Source organism: Platalea leucorodia (genome assembly GCF_965183815.1).
Source record: "Platalea leucorodia genome assembly, chromosome: 8".
Lineage (NCBI taxonomy): Eukaryota > Metazoa > Chordata > Aves > Pelecaniformes > Threskiornithidae > Platalea > Platalea leucorodia.
Window position 1 is genome coordinate 27,358,798 of NC_138830.1, and position 16,257 is coordinate 27,375,054.

Genomic DNA, 16,257 nt, shown 5'->3' on the forward strand with positions numbered 1-16,257 from the left:
CTATCTCTTCTCTCCTGCAGCTCATATCTCAGTGTCCTGCCGTTCCCCAGGCTCTTCACCCCTTGGCTCCTCATACAATCTTAGTGTCCCACCCCTCCTCCTAGCTCCAGTGCTACATTTTACAGCCTTTTCCAACTCACCATTTCCTGAAGCACGCAGCTGTGGGCGAGTTCCTCTCTTCATAGCAGTCTCCTGGTCCAGAAAATGACCCCTTCCTCTCCATGCTCGAGTCTTGCTCCCTCTGTTTTTAGTTTTTTAGTTTTCTCATCATGTTTTTTAGTTTTCTCATCATGCAGCCTGGACCCAGCACAAGGATCACTGAGGATGCAGCAGAAACGGCTTTTATTCACAGTGCCTAGAACTGGACCAGGCAGTTTTTACACCTGCAATATCAGAAATGTTTCTCTCAGCCCTGAGCAGGGCACACATTCTCTCCATGGGCAGCAGCTCAGGGATTTTAGATGCTAAAATCTAAGTCTGAAGTTTGTGTGTATTGCAGAGAACGGAAAAGGGCCTATAATTTCTATGCATTTTCATAAGCGTGGCAAAGACGAAGCCCTGGCAAACCCCAAATTTCAACTCGTATTTCAACAGAAACCAAAGCTTCTCAAAGGATAAAACAGATTTTCTGTTTTCCTTTAAGAGGGATCCAATAATATTTTCCTAAGCCTAAGAAATGGTTAATTGTTTTTAATATATAAAAAATAACCTGTCTATGGCAGATGGTCAGTAAGTAAAAATGCAACCGTGATGATTATGAGCATCAAAAGGTTAGAAGCACCTAAAGGTAAGGACCTCATAACAGGAAGTTCTGAACATTTTTAGTTATCAGTAAGGCTGCCAGCCCCAACAGATATAATTAAGGTATTTTGATGAAAGCTTAAGGAAGTTCAGGAGAACAGAAGTGCTCTTGGCCTTTAGGATCTAAAAATATTAGGGATGAGGAGTTCCACTTATCTTCCACTAAAAAGTCAAAAACCAGGAATAAAAATTGCACAGTCACACCCATTGTCAAAACCACACATGAACAGAGAGAACCTGAATGAACCTGAAGTATGAAAATATCCTTGACTAGGTATAACATTATTCAAATCTATTACTAACTTCACACTTCTCCACAAATTTGGTTAGCTCAGATTAAAACAGTGCTTCTTACCTCATCTTGTGGCCTTTCTTGGTGTGAAACTCCCACTGACTAGAAGGGTTTGGGGAATTTTTCATGAATAAGATCTGCTGGACTGCCTCTTCTCTTTTTAGTTTCTGGAAGAGGAGGTCTAATTTCTAAAAACTGCTATAAGAGAACATTAAAAAAATGCATTTCAGCATCATTTGAAAACAAACTCTTTGCACAGCTTTATTCTAAGGATTGCTTTTTAGTTTAGATGCACATAAGAGATCTTAATTCAAATGATTAATCATTTTTAAAAATTACTAGCGCCTGAAAATACAGGCCAAGATTGGAAATCCATCCCACAAACATAACTTAAATGAGATAATTATAATAAACTAATTATAAACTCACACCAATTATCACATTTTAAATGCAACCATGGACCAGGTCAGCCAACATTTAAAATCTTTTCCAACAGCAGTACAGTGAAGCTGGGAACGGTCTGCAACCACATGAACCCCTTTTTGCAGAACATACGCATGCTGAAACCCGCTCTCCTTTGCCCACGGGGAGCTGAACCATGGTCATGCTCCACGTCACCATAGCATGGCCATCTAATGACGGCCATGAGGATCGTTTCCAGTGCCTGTGTGCTTGGGGATCCTAAGAATTCCTGTGACAAAACTGGGCTTTGGTCTGTCAGGGCATTGGATAACTTCTGTCACCAACAAAAGCACAGGGCATGCAGCACCACTTGTGTGGTGCTGGGGTAGGATTTTTAACTAGTTGCTTTAATGTATGGTGTTCTAGTAGTCAGATTCTTTCTTTCCCCCTACAACTAGACAGGGAATTTTAGGACAAAATACAGGGATTTTGGTCAGAAAACTGATATGTGATCATGAGATTTTACTGATTTTGATGATATGGGAGAAAGCTTTTTAGGCTCCAGAGCAAATTCATTATTGATACAGTGAGAGAGAAAAGAAAACCTCCTCCAAACGCCTACCAGGATGGTTAAGATTAGGTGGAGCGGGAACTTCTGCCTGAGCCTGCAGTTCCACAGCAGTGTAAAATAAGCCAAGGTGTCACTGCCATGGTCCTGCCATCCATCTGCATGTCTGTCACCTCTGCTGTGCTGGCACTCGCATTGAGCTCACCCTGTAGTGAGACAATCCAGACACACGCAAAGCTAGTTCTACAAAAAAAAAAGAATAATTTTCCACCAGTTTAGCTGCCCAAACCTGCTCACCAAGAATGAGATGAGCGTGAGCGCTGGCATAGAAGTGGAGGTAGAAATCTGCCTCAGGGAGTTGAGTGAAAAGTGGAACTGAGCAGCTAGGTCAGCTTAAACTGCACACAAAGTCCTAACAATTGTGGAAGTAGGGAGGAAGACAGAGGCAGCTATGCTGGAGCTATTCTACTTAGCAGAAATAGTCCAGTATTGACTGACCTAAAGTGGTATCTGGTGAATAAGGCATTCACCAGGTTCAAGCACCTTTCCCAGTGACCAGAGAAAGCAGAACAGCTCTGGGAGGAGAGACTGATCCACCCTGAAACAGGCAGTAACATGTGGGATGTGGGGGAATGACACAGCCGTGACTCCGACCTGGATCCCCCACCCAGCATGAACATCCCAGCCACCAGACCGCTGTGAGAGAATCACTTGTTTGCCTGCCTTCATTTTTCATGACAGCCTTGGAAAGCTCTCTGTTTTGTCCCCAAACAGAAAAGCAAGCTTCGGAAAACCTCAACAATTTTTGCAGGACAAAAATATCTCCTTCTTGCTATATATCACTTTTTACTGAGGTCCCAGAGCACTGGGAACACTGTCACCTCACTTCGGAGAAAAAGTATTTCTCAGGCACTTGTTCTGTTTACAGGCGTTCTCTGTATGCCAACATGAAGTATGAGAATAAGCCTGGAAAGGAAGAAAGAGCAACTGTTTTGAAAGACCAAATTACAATTTAAAAAGAAAAAAGTTCTAAAGGAAGGAAAAGTAGACTATTAGTCATTGCTACACAGTGGAACAAATCTCTCAGACACAAAAATACAAGCTGTGGCCTCCCGTGGCCACAGGGGGCACTTCACCCTCAGCTTGCATTCTCACCTCTTCATAGCTTCCAACATTTTTATTATCATTATTACTTTTAGTGACATTTTTCAGGTTTTCACCTCAGACTAAAAGTGAAATTATTTTGGAAAATTTGAAGGATAAAGGAAGACAGGCAGGATCAAATTACCAGACAGTTATGGGATCCTGAAAAGATGCTTTCTATTTTTGAATGTTTTTCATACCATGACCCAGACACTTTTTCTAAAAAGAAATTTCAATTTGCAACACATTTAACCCTTGGGAGTGAAGCAATGTGAGGGGTTAGAATCTGTTAAACTCTTAATGCATGTTTCTGAAAGATTTTTTTTTTTTAGTAGATACACCCAAAAGTTGTATTTAGATACATATTCACTCTAGCAGTGTCAGTAAGAGCTTATGCACTGACTTCCCTTTGCAAACTAGGGAAAACTCCCCACTGCTCTTGGTCCTTCCCTTTAGGAAACAGTAAGCAGCATCCCTGCTTTTCCAGAATTCAAAATAACAAAGATGCTCAGTACACTTATGTCCTCCCTCCCCTTTTCTAAGAAAGAAGCTTTCTAGCATCCCACCCACTTACTAGAACCCTTGACAATATTCTTGCCCTGGCACCAAGCCACCAAAACGTCAGTCATTAGCTAGAGCTTCAGATAGTCTCTGCCGCTTTATCCCTTCTACAAGGTTTTGGCTGCCCCCTCACCTGTCTCCCCAACCCCGTAGCCCCAGTGTTTCATGGCTGATAACCCACTTTCATACCATACTGACCATCCACCCCATGACAATCTCCCCCTGTACAGCCCCAGCTGTCAGGCTCTCCTCCTCTCTAAGTGCAAAACAGGCGCCAGCTCTCACCCTCACCCTAATTTTTCCTATCTGTTATCTGGTCCTTCTGACCTCCCAGTGCGGGACTGGACCTGGATTGTACTGACAGTGAGTTCTCAAATCCCTCCACCGACATTTCCAGCTGGTTTTCTCTCCCATTTTGCCTCTTAATGACTTAAGGACCGAGCTCTCCAGTGTGCCAGATCGAGATCTAGTTCACATAAGCTGAGGGAGTTTTTCTGAACGTATAGTCATGTGCTGACTGGAAGCTATCCTGATTTATCATTTAGCAAATACAATATAAAAATGATAAGAAGGAAACCATTTTACACATACAGACCAACACACGAATTTTATGTTGTTGCATAAATTACGTTATCACGTACAGAAAAAAAACCACAGTTATTTATGCAACAGGGAGAAAGCGAATGCGAGGAATAGCTGAGCGTTTTCTGACTGTTAACTCCTCAATTGCAATGTGGTGCAGATGACGTTTTTTTGCTGGGGGTTACTAACGTGTAGGGAAGAGCTGCACCCAACCTGTCCGCAAGCACTCCAACCGATCCGAGGGTGTAACCGTACTCTGGAGCTCAAGAGGATTTATCCCTGAGGCGGAAAAACAATTACCTGAACGAAGACAGATATAAATCACTGAGTACTGAGATACTTACTGCCTAAACGAGATAATATATCCTTGGAAGTAGCGATGCTAAGGAAGGGGAGACGGGGGAAATGACCGAGCGGGTGCAAAGCCCTGCCGGAGGAGGAGAGGAAGATAGCGGTCAATCCTGTGGGGTAATCAGGGGTGCAGTTCCTGGCAGGAGGGATTAGGCTGAGTTTCCCAGTTACGCTCCTCCATCTCAGGGTTTCATGCCTGGAGAAGAAATGCACCATATGCACCAGATCTGGAAGCAGTTCAGGAGAGCCCCCCTCTCCCACCCCCTTTTCTCCCTCAAAGCCGGCGCCAGCCGCACATAGGCAGAGAGGTGCAGGGGATGGGGGGCAGCGTTATGGCCCGGGTCTGCGGGAGGAGGCGTCAGTGCCAGGGCAGGACCCCCTCCCGCTGTGGGGTGTCTGTGCATGGAGGGGCTGGGGCCCGGGCTGGTGCACGGGGTGGGATGGGGTGTGTGGGTGCTTGTTGTGGGAGGGTGCCTTGCTGGGGAGGGAGGGAGGGAGGGGATGGAGAAGGGGCTTCCCTGCATCTGAGGAAGGAGCCTCTCTGCAGGAGAGCAGGGGGGATGGAGGTAGGGGTGCCTGTGAAGGTGGGGGGCCCCTGGGGCAGGGACTGCTGCCTTTTGGGGGGGCCCTTAGGGAGGAGGGAGTCAGCCTCCCGGCGGAGGAGGGACCTGTGCTGGAGCGCTGGAGGGGAGCTGGGGGGCTGCGGAGGTCTCTGCGGGCAGGGGTGCCGGGCACGGCGTGGGGGCTGCAGGGGGTCGGGGACTCTGAGAGGGGAGTGTGGGAGGGGGGAACCTGAGGGGTCTGTGGGGGCTCGGAAAGGATTTTGGAGGCTCTGAGAGGGTCTGCAGCGGGGCTCCGAGGGGCTGGGGGGGGACTCAGGGGCCGGGTGGGAGCTCTGAGGGCTGAGTTTGGGGGCTCCGAAGGGGCTGCGGGGGGCTCTGAGGGAGCGGGGCTGGGGAACTCTAACGGGCTCCGAGGGGTCTCGGGAGGGATTTGGGGAGGGCTGAGGGGGCTCCGCGGGGAGTCGGCAGAGCTCTGTGGGGCCTCGGAGGAGATGTGGGAACACGGAGAGGGGCTGCGGGGCGCTGAGGGGCTTGTGGGAGCCCGAGGGGAGGCTCTGAGCGGGTTTTGAGGGGTCTCTGTGGGGAGAATCTGTGGGGATGCCTGAGGGGGGGTCTGAGGGGAGGCTCTGAGGGGGCTCTGTGGGGATTTTGGGGGGAGAGCCCGAGGGGGTTCTGAGGAGGTTTGGGAAGGCTCTGTGGGGCGAGCCCCCGGGGACGCCTGACGGGGGTCCGAGGGGAGGCTCTGAGGGGGTCTGGGGGCTCGGAGCATCTCGGGGGGCTGCGGGGGCGCCCCGGGGGCGGCCGCAGCTCCCCTCTCCCTCCCGCGCAGGCTGCTGCCTTCCTACCCCCGTTACCGTGGCAACCGCCCGGGCTCCCCCAGCCCCGCGCCGCTGCCGCCGCTGCCGCCGCCGGAGCTGCTCGGCAGCCGCCTGCCGCCGCCGGCCATGGAGCTGCTGGCCGCGGCGCTCAGCGCCGCCTGCGCCCTCGACCAGGACGGCTCGGCGGGACAGCCCGGCAGGTGAGCGGGGGCGGGTGGGTACTGGGGCGGGGGGTGCGAGGGGCCGCGCCCGGGGGCGGAGGGGGGCGCCCCGCCGCCGCCGCCGCGGCTGAGGGTGCCTCCGCCTCCCACAGGGAGCCCCCCGCGGCCGCTGAGGAGAGCCCCGCCGCCGCCACCGCCGAGGCGCCGCCACCCGCCCACCCCATGACGGCCGACTCCTGGAGGAACCTCATCGAGCACATCGGTAAGGACCCGTCCCCCGCCTCGGTGCCGCGGCGGGATCGGGCCGGGGCGTCCGGCGGCCGCGCACTCCCACAACTTCGCCGCTTTCCCCGTTGCCCGCACTCGCGGCCGCACAGCAGCCCCTACAGGTGCCGCCGCGGCGCGCCGGGCCCCTCGCCCGAGCCGAGCCGCCGTCTCCCGTCCCCCCAAGCCCCCCCAAACCAGCAGCGTTTGGCGAACGAACCCCAGGTCTAAAGCCCAGCGGTACACGGCGGAGGGAGCCTGGGTGCACGGCGGGAGGGAGCCTCAGGCAGGGTGCTGCGGGACCCCGCGCTCTGTCCTTGCTGGGAAGACCTCTCGCTGTTGGTGTAAAGCGTAATAACCATGGCTTTAGCGGTGGCTTTTTGCTGTCTTTAGGGGCATCAGGCTTGCACGCTGCCTGGCAGGAGATTTAATGCTATCGCTGAGCAGCTTTACCTCCATTCATAAATAACGATTACTTCTTGTGATTACGAAGCAGTTAATTGTTAAGGCTACAGCCAACTCTGATTTCGCGTACTCAGAAAGGTGTACGACTAAAGTACTGGGTCAACTATCCTGTTAGACGTTAGCTGTATGCACCGGGGTCAGCGTGTATTTGTCACAGCCACTGGTGTAGCATTTGCAACGGAGGACTAAGTTATTTTATCATTTGTGGTCTCTTTGTGAAGGCAGAGTTGAGGTTATCTGGGTGGCTGTGGAGGAGAGGACTGTTTTGCTTTTGCTCTTGTGGTACGTCTGAAATTGTTTTTGTGGGATGTGGAGAGGACCTTCACAGCTTGTTTCTTGGTTTCCCACATCTGAATTGTGACATTCCTCAGAGAGATTTGGGCAACTGCGAAGTTAACCCCCATCCGGAGGCAGGTTTTATGGTGGAAATAGAGAAGCTTTATTTTTAAAGAGTTCTGTTCAATTTCAGGAAATTAAACTGCCAGATACTTGAATCTAGAGGGCAGGAATGTAGCACTTTGCATGGGGAAATTGGAAAGATAACTCTCATGAGCAGCAAGGTGAACCTCCTTGGCAGGAACGAGGAGTCTTCTCACGCTGTCTCTGGGAGAGGAGAGTGGCTGCAGTTTGGTGTCGGGTCGTGGCAGGCAGGGACGATTCGTGGAACGCCTGATGCCACTGGGACAGCGCTGGGGAATGAGGCTGGTGTCAAACCAGCAGCCTGCCAGCGTCTGTCAGACAAAACAGCCAAGTTTGGGGCCTTCTGGAGGAAAGTAGTGAACAATTTGCATGGATGTTGCCAGATCTGTTAACTTGCTTTTGGCTGTGTAGGTACTAATCTCCGAAGGCAGATGTGTCAATACGTTGTCAGTTTACTGGGACTGTGCCACTAAGAGGCGTGATAAAAATACTAAAGCCAGCAGGACTTCAAAGCAACCCAGTTGCTATATTCATATATATTTTTATGTGCTGTATATCACAGGGAAGCTGCGCGATAGTTCTGCATGCGTCGGTGTAACTGGAAGTAGGTCTGTTGCACCTTGATGGAGGAGACAGGGTTCTGACAACCAGAGATGCTACGCTAATCCCCAACAGAGAGGTTGTTTCTCTCTGCCATTTCAAATGGCTGGAGCACACTCGCTCCCTTCCCCCTCTCGTGCCTTTGAGGCATTAATGGACTTTTTGCCTGAAACTGGAGCAGAGAATTTCAGAGAAAACATCTCCGGACCTCCTGAGATTTTACATAGCTTTCAATGTAATAACGTATACTTTAGGAGCACTGTGAACTCTCTAAGGCGAGCATTTTTCACAATTAGTAACTAGTTTTTCAATTCCCCTCCCAGTTTTTGAGAGAGCTGGGAAGAGAGACTGTGACAGCAAAATTAAATGGAATAAACAGAAAGGAAAGTCTATTATGTACTATACAAACTATGTAAACACCCCTTAGGAAGATCAGCCTTAACCACTTAAGTCAACAGGCGACACCAAACCCATGCTCTGACCATGGTTAACCTTTGGCCAGGTCACAGTAGGGACAGTTGGGACATTAAGCAATGAACAGAGCTCCTACAGGTCTCTGACATTTTGTACTTGTTCACTTACTAAATGTAAGCATTTACTAAATCATCATATCTTCTGAGTCACATTCAATTACTGATCTCAGCTTCTTTCTACACATTCAGTCAGTTCCCAGATGTATTGCTCTCCTTTCAACATATCAAACCCCTGTTCCCTGACCTTGCATCTGTTATGCCACCCGTCCTGTGCCATGGCCATCTCCTGCTTCATCTACAGTAGGCTTTTACATGGCTTCTCTCCCTCTCTTTCTCATCTAAGCCTTTGCTCTACCCGTTGTAACCTCTTTACTGACATACGGATGGACCTTTTACACCAAGATAGCGAGGATATCTTTTATTCTTGCTAAGCACAACCCTCTTTGTTTCTTCCTACCCTTCTTCTGCCTAAACATCTACCTGTCTTTTGGCTTTCTTCTGGTATCACCTCTCTGTTTCCTCCCCATATTGCTGTCTGTGGTAGGGCTTCAGCCAGTCTCTCCTCATCTCCCTCCTTATGAGTTACCTTGCTGTCATTTTCGAACAAGTTCTGGTGGTAGATGCCTTTAGTCAATGAGATCTCCCCATGTCCATATTTGCCTTTGCCTGCCACTGAAGGCTCCATAGGTCTTATCTGTTTGGTTGGTCAGACAGGGAACCTGGAAACAAAATCAAGTTTCATTGTCTGGATTTTGTTTCTTTAAAAGCAAGGGGAAAATTTGTCTTGAGGATCTTTTTTAAAGGGCTGCTCTCCAGATCTGCACAAGGGACACTAGACCCCCCTTACACGAAATATCCTTAATTGCCTCTGACTTGCAGGGCGGACCCACCAGCACAACATGGCTGTACGATCAAAAGCTGCAAGTATAATTATCTCTGAGTAAAATAGCTAGATGATGCTTCAAGTTTCCCGGCATGTTTTCCCTTGAGTCAAGCACTGCCCATACTGCTGCAGGGTGTTACTTCCCAGCCTGTCCTGCTCTCTGGTGCACAGTTTGGTGGGGCAGAAAGTACCCAGTGCCCTGCCGCACCAGAGCCTTCAAGCACAGGCTGAGCTTACAGATTGGTACCCCTGAGAGCAGGGGCTCTCTGCTCCGTTGCTGAAGGAGCCTTTCCACCCCACTACATCCTCAGCACCCTCGCTGATGCTGAATAACAGGCCGAAATGCTGAGGAAAGCCATATAAACCTAGTTGACGCAGAGAGAAATTATATAAGTAGCAGCAGCAGCAGCATGCAAAACTTCAGGGGAAGTCTCTCTTCAGTTATCGTGTAGGAAGCTAACAGAAGACTGTATGGTTTCCTAGGCACAGCTACCCTTAATGCTATTTTAATCCAGTGTTGAACGTCTTTCCAGGGAGAACAGATAACAGGATACACTTGCAGACCGTGGTAACGCTGTCCTTGTGCCTGCGCTTTTTCCAGCGTATTTCTGATATAGTTTTAACAGTGACTGGTACAGAGCCTCGTGAAAACTGGCCCAGAGATTTAATAGGAAGTAACACCTATGTTTCTGCCCTCCCTAGACAAACTCCTGACCCAGTTGTCTCTCACCTTATTACACACGGAATCTGCTTCTGAGATCCAATATCGTGAATGCATGTGACCAGATAGATTTTAACCCCTAATGATTCAGACAAAATAAATTATGTAGTTGTTTTTTTTTTAACATCAAGGACTTTTCTCTTTATTCATTCATGTTACACTTTGCAATTCAAGTATAAACCGAGGGAGATAATGTAAATTGCACTGCTTCAATTTGAGTAAGTGAGGAGAGTGACTCAGAGCAGGCTCATGCTCTCTTGTCTTTTCATATCTTCTAAATTACATTTTATATTCAAGCAATTAATATTCTAGGTCCTACAGATGGCTCAGAAAGAGAAATGGGACAGTTAGAAAGCCCTAGGAGAGGTAAAGGATCTTCTAAAGATGGATAAGGAATTTCAGGATTCCTACGTCTTTCATGCTGTCAGTTGAAATCAGGGGTGGGGGCAAATTCTACGCAATTTTGTCTTCTCCTGAAGTTAGTAATTGAAACTCAGTAGACACCTCATATGATTGATGTGCCGCAAGATGGTGTGAATTCAAAGCTTTTTCCTTAGTGCTGTGGCATTCAGGTACCTTTTGAATGTTAATTTCATATCTTCATTCATCATAGAAACTGAGAAGGAAAACAGAAGGAAATTAAGCAACATGTCCAAGGCTAACCATGAAGTCAAAACCAAAACAAACTAGTAACTGTAGCTTGTTTTCCCAGTGCTTCACCTGTCCAATGCCTTAACAGCAGCTCAGTGTTTCCTCCTTAAGGATTTTCATGGCCATGAAATTGCTCCTTTAAAGTAGTCTCAATATATGCAGTATTACTTTTCCAGACATACACTTACACATACCTATCAATCTATATAACTTGTAACATAGTAATATTGCAGAGGAAATCAAGGTTTAAGAGAAACATTTAAAAGCCTGGCAAATAACAAACCACTTCTTTTATGTCTTCCGATTGATTATGGATTCATCTGACTGTGTTACTAAATGTTTTGTGAGAGCAGATTGTTGACAACACTTTAGATTTAGAAATGGCCTTCCATTTATAGTTTCCACTTCTGGCTGAAATAGGAATGCTGTAATTGGCTTTTTCGCTCAGCACAGAAGGGATCTCTCTCACCTCTGCTGAGGTGTACTAATGCAAAACAAATATCCTTTCCCACAATACATTTTTACTCTTTTGTTCAGCTGTAACCTCTCAGACCTGTTAATGTTGCTTCCTAGGGCTCTTGTATCAGGAATATCGAGATAAATCTACACGCCAGGAGATTGAAACCAGACGACTGCAGGATTCACAGACAGACCCTGAGGAGAGTTCACCCAGCGAGGAAACCCCATCTGAAGCAGAACCTACAAGTACAACCGAAAGCAAAGCTCCACCACAAATCAGTTTGCTGAGGAACTCCAACTCCAGGTTCAACTTATGGCAGGATCTTCCTGAGATCCGGAGCAGCGGCGTCCTCAGCATCCTCCAGCCAGATGAGATCAAGCTGCAGGAGGTAATGGGGGAAGGTGCAGTGTTTCTTACCTGGGTTGCTGCTTAAAAGAGTGAGAGTGAATTAAGTCAAATGATCAAGATTTAAAAATGAAAAGCTTCATAGCAGTCACAGACAAGCCTTGCCCTGCTGAGTACTTTTCTGTGTTGCACTGGTTAGCATCACTCACTCTTTTTTTGAAACTACAGATGTTGTTCTATATGCTATTGCTGCTGGACATTTCTGTAGCAAAAAAAGAACTTATTTTCCCTTTTCTGATTCAGTGTTAGGAGCAACTTACAACGGAAGGGAGGGATAATGAAGAGCCTCTTGCAATAGAGCTTTTGGTTCCCAGTGCACATTAATCCTCTTCTGAAATTACCAGCAGGATACATACTTTCCACCAGAAATCTTAGAAGAATTCAGCCGTTAATTGTAATCTGTTTTAAATATGATGGCATTAATGGAAAGGGAAGAGATGGAGATTGATATGCTTCCTTATTTTTAAATGTTGTTACTTGGAGTCTTATGCAAAACAGTAAAAAATAATGACAGGTATATTTGCATTTTAGCCATACAGTGCAGTGACATCACTGTTTAAGAGTCATATGCTGTTAATTTATAGGGCTGCATCAAACAGTGAAAGGAGCAGGTGGCGGTAGCTGCCGCAATTAATGAAAACATCAGTCACACAACAATTTACAACTGGTTGCTGTTTTGGATAGCGTGGGGAGCGTGAGTGCTCTTTGTCAATGCATAGCACTGCATTTGTAGCCAGCAGTGGAGACGAACAAGCCTTGCTTAGTGTGTGGTGTGCATTCTAATACGAGCAATGGGTCTTCAAAGGCTTGATCCTGGGAGTCCTGCACCAGGATTGCTTCTGGTGAGACTGTTGTGGCAGTGTATCTGTTCAGCCTGGCTCATGAGATTGTACCCAAAGTGCTGAAGAACATCTCAGGGTGTGAGCCGTTCCTCCTAAGTTTACTTGGATTTGCACAATCAACGTTTATGAATCCCTTGTGTATACAGTGCCGCCCTGCTTTTGGCCAAGGCTGTAACTTCACTGTTACCCTGGAGAGGCTCATCTTGTGAACTGCAGGGCTGTGATGGGAGGGCTGCGTTACTTACACCCTTTGTGGAGGGGACCGGTGTTTATACAGGGTAGCTTGCGCTGGCAAGCACAGGCTGTTAGAGTGTCAGGGTTATGGCTGAAGGTCCCTAAAATGATCTGTTGCTTTTCCATGTTCTTCTTCTGCACTGGTTATTGATATATCAGATTTGTTCTGTTTACCTGGCAAAACACGGTACTTCCAACTGCCAGCATTACAAACACAATCTGGCATCTGAAAAATTACAAGCTTTTCTTTTTCTTTCTGCTTCAAAATGAAGAGTCTTTTACAGAGAAACATTCGCTTAGAAGTTTGCATTATAGATTTAAAACCCTGCCATTTCTGTTGAGTTATGTTCATTACCTGTAGGTGTTTCAAGGGAAAAATCGCTGTGCTGCTGCACCCCAACATAAGTGTGCTGAATTTCCTTCTCTCTGCTTAAATAACAAAAGAAATAAAGCAGATGGAGATGGGACAGTGCAGCCTTAAAGAAGTGCTGTGCTTTCCCCTGATGTTAGTTTATCAGAGCTGATATTTTCTTCCTGTTTGTTCTGGGATTAGCACAGTAAGAGATTATAAAATTGCTTAAAGCCAGAAAGCTGTGAAATTGGCTGAACATTGAATAGATAAAGTGGAGAATTTGCTTTGTGAGGAGAGTCAAGGACAGAAAATAAGGGGGGCTGGAGAAATCACTAAGGCAATTAAAGAGATGATGTTGAATTCAGCCTTGCTATAAGCAAGCACTGCTTGCTCCTGCAGTGCTGGAACTGTACTCACGCTCGATATGAATTGGGAGTGTGAGCTGTACATGAGGGCTTGATTAAGTGAATGTAAAGTGTTCAGCTTCATGAAGGAAAATTGGAGGAATTTACCTGAGGTACAGGGCAGCAGAAATTCTGGAGTAAATGTCTCAAGGACAAAATTGTACCTTTCTGACCCATTTTATCTTCAAAGCTGTGGTAAACACAGAGACTAGAAGAGCTTGCAGCTCTTCAGCCAGGAAAGGTAGAACAAGAGTATTATTTAGACCACAGGGAGGAATACCAATACACAAATGGAAAGAAAGTTGAAGCAAACACTCCTGTTCACAGCTGAGGAAGGGAACGCCACTATAGCTGTGATGGAGCAGGGCATAAACAGTCAGAGAAAAAGTTGCTCATCTGCAGTAATCTGCAAAATGAAAGAGACAAGAGCAGGAAGAGGAATCTGGTCTTCGTTATTGGCAATGATGGAAAATGTGTAAGCAGGTTATTAATACAAGATAAAAAACAGGCCACGTGTTTTTCAAGTATGGAAACAAGAAACTGGACTGGAAGAGCAATGGATGCTTGAAAAGTATCATGGAAGGCAATTTGTCATTGTCCCCATTGGAACAAATGAGCCAGAAAATGGACTTTCAGGAAGAAAAAAAAAAAGGCCAAAAAACCCTAAAAAACACATCTACCCCCCAGCATTTTCAGCAAAAAAATGTTGCAGCATGGCCCATTAGCCCTGGGAACTCAAACAGAATTCAGACAGCGATGGCCTATGCCACACCAGCCTTTTTCATCTGAAGCAAACGTGGGAGTAGCAAGATGTAAAACAACAACTGGAAGCGTCACAAAAAATGTGGGTGCAAATGCAGAAAAAGGAAGACCAAAAGAAAAAGCAAAGACATGTTACAGACCACAGAGGTCAGGGAAATATGAAAATTATGTGCTACTGGAATATTATCAGAAATGACTAGGTCATTGATAGGGTAGTTTTAATTATCCAGACATCTGTTGAGCATGAAACACAGCAAAATGTGAATCACCAAGGGCTTTCTTTTAACTATCTAGAAAATGTAATGATGCAAGAAGAACAAGCCAAAAGAAGTGCTGTTTGGGTTCTGACATGGAGTCAACGTGGAGGAAATGACAGGCAACATGTATGTAGCAGAAGGAACAAGTGACTAGAGAGAAAACAGACTCCCTGTATTACGTGTGATTTAGGTTAAAACAAATTCTGTTGCTGAGGTACTAGGCTCTGAAGAGGTAGTGATCCAGAGATTAGAAGAAACAACATTTAATCAGTGAAACTTCTTTCAGCATAAACCTTAAATTAGATTTTCGTATGGCCTTTTTGTGGAGTGGCTCCGGTTTATTCCTCTTTCCCACTTCAGTTCTCTGCCTTTCAGTTTGTCCTTCTTTTATTTACTGTATAGTTTCTTCATTTTGTCCTTTTCTGCTTGCTAAGTGTATTGATTTTCCTACACCATGTTCATCTTCTGTGTTTTAGGAGATTCCAAGCTGAGTGGAACTCACCCAAAACAATTTACTAATAAAAATATTTTAGCAAAGTATTCTCAGTCTTTGAACTGAACCATTTTTGCTGAGATGTGTGAGCTTTGATAAAGTTTTTGCTGGGGATTATTTGGATTCCGGTCACTTTGGTGTTAGAAAAAGTCGCAGAGAGAGACTAATCTGCACCACGTGTCATGGTGTAAATTTAAATCAGAGAGCTGCTGCTCTGAAAATATTCTTTGCTCAAGCAAAAGATGGACTTGAACCTGGTTGTGCACACTGGTGGCATGGCCTCTGTGTGGAAGAGCGCGTTCGACAGGTAGGCAGTCTTTCTCTCTTGATCCATTTTCACAAAAATGTCCAGACAAAAAATTTTTAATCTCCTTTCCTTCTTTGAGCAAACCTTAGATTTCAAACCTCCAGAGAGCTCTCGTGCTGGACTCTACTGCACTCCTAGCAGGTGGAGGTCAGACTGGCCCTGTGAAGGCAACCAGGTCTGAGAGCTGGTCACAGCCAATGCCATGGCATCAGATCAGAACAACATCCCTCCTAGACTAGACCAGAATTCTCCTTCTTCAGAATTCTCCTGTAGAATTACGTACTCTTGTCTTTGGTGACTCTTTAATTTTTTTCCTTTTTTATCTTCTACATTTCCTTCTTCCTTAGGGTTCAGTTCTCTCTTCCTTTCTCAGTCTCTCTGCTAAAACATATGTAATGAAAATGATTAGTATAGCTTTTACATGACTATGAGATTTCATGAAGTTAACGACCCAGAGGACTGATGGAACAGTGTTGGTCATGTTTCCAAGAGATAGTTTCAGACTATTTGTAGACTCAGGAAGATAGTATTACATTAATTGACATTTAGTTCAAAATTTTTTCTAGTTATTTTTGCAGTTCTGAGACCAGAAGCTCATGCTCTTTTTTTCTAGTGACTGCTTAGAGCTAGCAAAGTTCAGTTATTCCACAGAGAGCACATCATCGCATCGCATGGTTGGATGTTTGGTGCCAATTTAGGAGGTTTGCAGCTCATACTTACCATTCAAAAGGGAAATGGCAGTCTGGGCTGCTTGGAGTAGGTACTTCGGGTTTGCAGAGGACCAGGTGGATCTCCAAAGTAAATTAAGAAACCTGTGCCTTGCACATGCTGTGAACACTTCCAGAAGCTCGTCCTGATCAGTGGAGATGTTCTTTACTTTCCTAGCATCTCCTTTAAATCAGAACCCTGTGCATTGATATTTTCACTAGGGATTTCATTACTTCTTTAGTATGGCTTGCACTCCGCACATGTCCATGCGGGTCTAGCACCCCCCACTATGGTGAACAGCAAACACACACAAA

The 16,257-nt window shown here is 46.3% G+C and overlaps 2 protein-coding genes across 2 annotated transcripts in view; one reads left to right on the forward strand and one right to left on the reverse strand.

The window, feature by feature from the left end:
* NEU2 (neuraminidase 2) overlaps positions 1–242 on the reverse strand; it is a gene marked incomplete at its 3' end in the record, with an annotated part of 32,534 nt that extends 32,292 nt beyond the window's left edge. Inside the window, exon 1 of the mRNA XM_082319344.1 lies at positions 141–242. Within this exon, the coding sequence (XP_082175470.1) occupies positions 141–223 (83 nt within the window). The 5' untranslated portion in view covers positions 224–242. The remainder of the gene's footprint in view (positions 1–140) is intronic.
* The window catches only part of NGEF (neuronal guanine nucleotide exchange factor), a gene marked incomplete at both ends in the record, with an annotated part of 39,345 nt that overhangs the window by 7,837 nt on the left and 15,251 nt on the right, over positions 1–16,257 (forward strand). Inside the window, 3 exons of the mRNA XM_082319343.1 lie at positions 6,093–6,281; positions 6,395–6,504; positions 11,293–11,567. Of these exons, the coding sequence (XP_082175469.1) occupies positions 6,093–6,281; positions 6,395–6,504; positions 11,293–11,567 (574 nt within the window). The remainder of the gene's footprint in view (positions 1–6,092; positions 6,282–6,394; positions 6,505–11,292; positions 11,568–16,257) is intronic.